Source organism: Triticum aestivum, chromosome 3B, assembly GCF_018294505.1.
Source record: "Triticum aestivum cultivar Chinese Spring chromosome 3B, IWGSC CS RefSeq v2.1, whole genome shotgun sequence".
NCBI lineage: Eukaryota > Viridiplantae > Streptophyta > Magnoliopsida > Poales > Poaceae > Triticum > Triticum aestivum.
The window spans coordinates 425054147-425057660 of NC_057801.1; the positions used below are offsets into that span (position 1 = coordinate 425054147).

At 41.5% G+C, this 3514-nt stretch overlaps 1 protein-coding gene across 1 annotated transcript in view; it reads left to right on the forward strand.

Annotated features, from left to right (window-relative positions):
- Nucleotides 1–2934, forward strand: part of LOC123070173 (protein SGT1 homolog) — a gene marked incomplete in the record, with an annotated part of 6761 nt that extends 3827 nt beyond the window's left edge. The window contains 6 exon segments of the mRNA XM_044493220.1: nucleotides 246–342; nucleotides 418–483; nucleotides 1471–1606; nucleotides 2132–2214; nucleotides 2310–2414; nucleotides 2535–2934. Coding sequence (XP_044349155.1) covers nucleotides 246–342; nucleotides 418–483; nucleotides 1471–1606; nucleotides 2132–2214; nucleotides 2310–2414; nucleotides 2535–2642 — 595 coding nt within the window.
- Nucleotides 2935–3514: the final 580 nt, after the last annotated feature.

Consider the following 3514-nt stretch of genomic DNA (forward strand, 5'->3'; position numbering starts at 1 on the left):
ACATAGTGCAGAACTCCTTAAGTAGTGTTCTTTCTCCCATGATAAAAATTTTATTTTCTATGTATGAGCCCATTTAAATTTGGGGGGACATCTACTACATCCACTAAAATTTATGTTTGATTTCCACCTCATTCACATCGCCAGAGGTGTGCGTAATACTAGTGTATCTAAGGAATGATTAAATGTTTATGCTGTAAACAGTGGATGGATGCTAACATTTTCTGGCAATGCATTTGATGTTGTAGGCATGACTACTACAATACTCCTACAGAAGTGGTACTGACTATATTTGCTAAGGGTGTTCCAGCTGACAGCGTGGTTGTTGACTTTGGTGAACAGATGGTGTGTTTCCCTTGCCTTATTCTTGCAAATCAATTGTCATATCACCGTGTTGACTAATCTGGCTTCACATTCTAGCTGAGTGTCTCAATTGAACTTCCCGGTGAGGAACCATACCATTTTCAGCCTCGTCTGTTTTCAAAGGTACCTCCTCATCTCTTTAACCTGTATGTGGCTACTTATGAACACAATGCATACAGTACATGCTGTATCTGTTATGTCACTTGTATGATGCATCGTTTGGTAAGAGAAGGTACCAAGTATTCAGAACATACATGCAAGGCAGGGTGACTCAAGCATAGTTCTCATGTTTTTGTTAGTAGCTAATCTGTAAATACGAATTTATAGGAGATGTATATCGTAAATACAACTTTTAGTACAGAAAATCAATAATTTATTTATTTTCCCTCTCAAACAAGTTCTCCACCCTTATCTAGAACATGAGCGGCACATACAGGTTTCCACATATGTTTATGAACAACTTTGGAAATACATGATTCTGGATATAACGATGAAGCCAGGCTAAACAGTACACCCTATGTAAAGAACTATAAGAATGTTTATAGATCACTAAAGGAGTGATCTAAACGCTCTTATATTTCTTTACGGAGGGAGTACTTTCTTGTTAGTCAGTTACACACGGAGATGGAATGAGGTCTTCTTTATATGATATAATATACTAATTTTGTTTCTAAATCAACTAATTTATTATGTTAATCCTCAAATTTATGTTCTAGGAACAGCAATTGATCTGCTGATAAAGTAGGATATTGTAACTGACAAAGTAAATTGATTGCTAAGGGACCAACTTTTCATGTGGTGTGGAAATACACATGGTCAATAGTTCATTGCCCAGTAGCACCTCCCACAAACTTGTCAGTTTATTGGATATAGTTTGTTTCTCGCTCCATCTGGCAACTTACAGTGATGACTGAGAAGAACTCCTGGATTTGGAGGTTGATTAGGAAATGAAGATAAAACAGTTCTTACCATTGTTCCCTAAATGCATGGAAGTTGTTGAAAATCAATTATGCTCTCTCTATGCAACTGTTTTTACTTGTGGTGGTGTATACCATACTGGGTTGAGCTATTGCACATTCATCAGTAATTTTGTTGTTTTTTGACAATCAGATCGTCCCAGATAAGTGCAAGTATACTGTGTTGTCTACAAAGGTTGAAATGCGCCTTGCAAAAGCTGAGCCAGTAACTTGGACATCATTGGATTATACTGGTAAACCAAAGGCTCCTCAGAAGATAAATGTACCAGGTAATTCCTTGAGGGCTGAATGCGAGCAAAGTTGGTGATTTGTCTAGTGATAACCTTGCTGCTGTGATTGAGCTTTTGTATGGATTACTACTCCCTTTGTAAATTGTGTTCTATAATTTTTTCTTATGAAAGATAATCACTGAAAATATTTTAAACCAGCGCAAATTTATGGTATGTTCCTGACATGATAGTCAACAAGAATATGGTGATTTCTGTACTTAGTGAGAAAGATACTTCCATGCACACTGAGGGTAACAGGTCTTCAAGAAAATTATCTAAAATGCTGGTTGGTGCTGACTCCTAAGCTTGCAGAATGGCTACTATTTCAGTCCCAGGCTGTTTATGTAGCTTTCAAGCTGGCAGAATGGCTACTAAGGTAGTTTTAAGCCTGAACCGTGTATGTGATGCTGGGTTCTTAGATGAAAAGCATACCAGTTCTATACAAAATCTGAGTTCTGGGTTAGTGTTATATTGCATTGTCTTCCATTTGTCACTGAAACATTCCATGTATTCCTTGTTTTGCAGCTGAATCAGCCCAGAGGCCATCTTATCCATCATCAAAATCCAAAAAGGACTGGGATAAGCTTGAAGCTGAAGTGAAAAAACAGGTTTGTGTGTGTGCAGCTTGTATCATCTTTGAGCCTTTCATTTCACTACTGCCCTACTAGCATTGAAGTTTCTCATGATTTTGAGCTTGTTTCAGGAGAAGGATGAAAAACTTGATGGCGATGCTGCATTGAACAAATTTTTCCGTGAAATTTACAGTGATGCTGATGAAGATATGCGTAGAGCAATGATGAAGTCTTTTGTATGTGCTCTCCATCCTCGTGGCTCCCCTTTTGTCAATGGACCTGTGTTGGCATAGCTGGCAAAGGTCACAACTGAGATCATACTACTACTTACTTTCTGAACATATCTGGTGTTGCAGGTGGAGTCTAATGGAACCGTTCTCTCAACCAACTGGAAGGATGTCGGGAAAAAGACGGTTGAAGGAAGCCCTCCTGATGGAATGGAGCTCAAGAAGTGGGAGTATTAATGAATTCAGATCATCCATGTTGTAAATCCTGGTCGGGTCGTGAGTGTTAACTTGGCTGCAGACTTGCAAATCAGTGTCGGTCGGATTATTGTGTGTTGCTCTTGATTCTGTTTCCGTATTTGTAAGCTGTTTGCGTGGCAGGTTAGCTTTTAAGTACTTATCCTAGTTTTGCGAGCTACAGTTGGTAATAGAGTAAGCCATACCTGTGCATCTGTGGTATGGAAGTGCAAAACGTCCGTTGTAACTGGTGCCAAAACTATCATCTGTGAAACGGTGCTATTTTTTGTCTGAATTCTGTGCATCACACTTCATTTTTGTTTGATCACATCGATCGTGAAATTTTATGTGATGATGTGATTGTCTCACAAATTAGAGTCACAGAATTTCCTTATGTGAGAAAAGAGCGGAATCACTGTCGAGGTAGTGGAGCACGATTTACCGAGACCTTATGATATGTGTTTCTACCGTCGTGACCCACAGTACCTTTCGTTGGATGCATGGAAGGTGGAGTTCTTACTAGTTCGTGACTGGTTAGATCAACTCTAGCAGGCCCCGCCCCAGCCTGCAAAATAACCGCTAAATTGCAGGTCGGGGCCGGAAAATCTGCACGATCAGACCCTGCATTCGGAGCGAGATTTGGCGGGAGGGACATTTTCGCGCACCCTTTCCCGCTCCCCGCACCCTCCGCCACCATTGCCCCCCCTCTGCAGGCTCCGTTTCCTCCCCGGCCGTTCCTCGCCGCCATGGACGACCCCATGCTGTCCCCTGTCACCGTCGAGGTCGCGCATGCTCCTTCCCCTCGAGCGGATCTCGTCGCCGGTCATGTTGCCCCCGTCGTCGTCGCCCAAGCACACACCGCGCCTTTCCGCAAG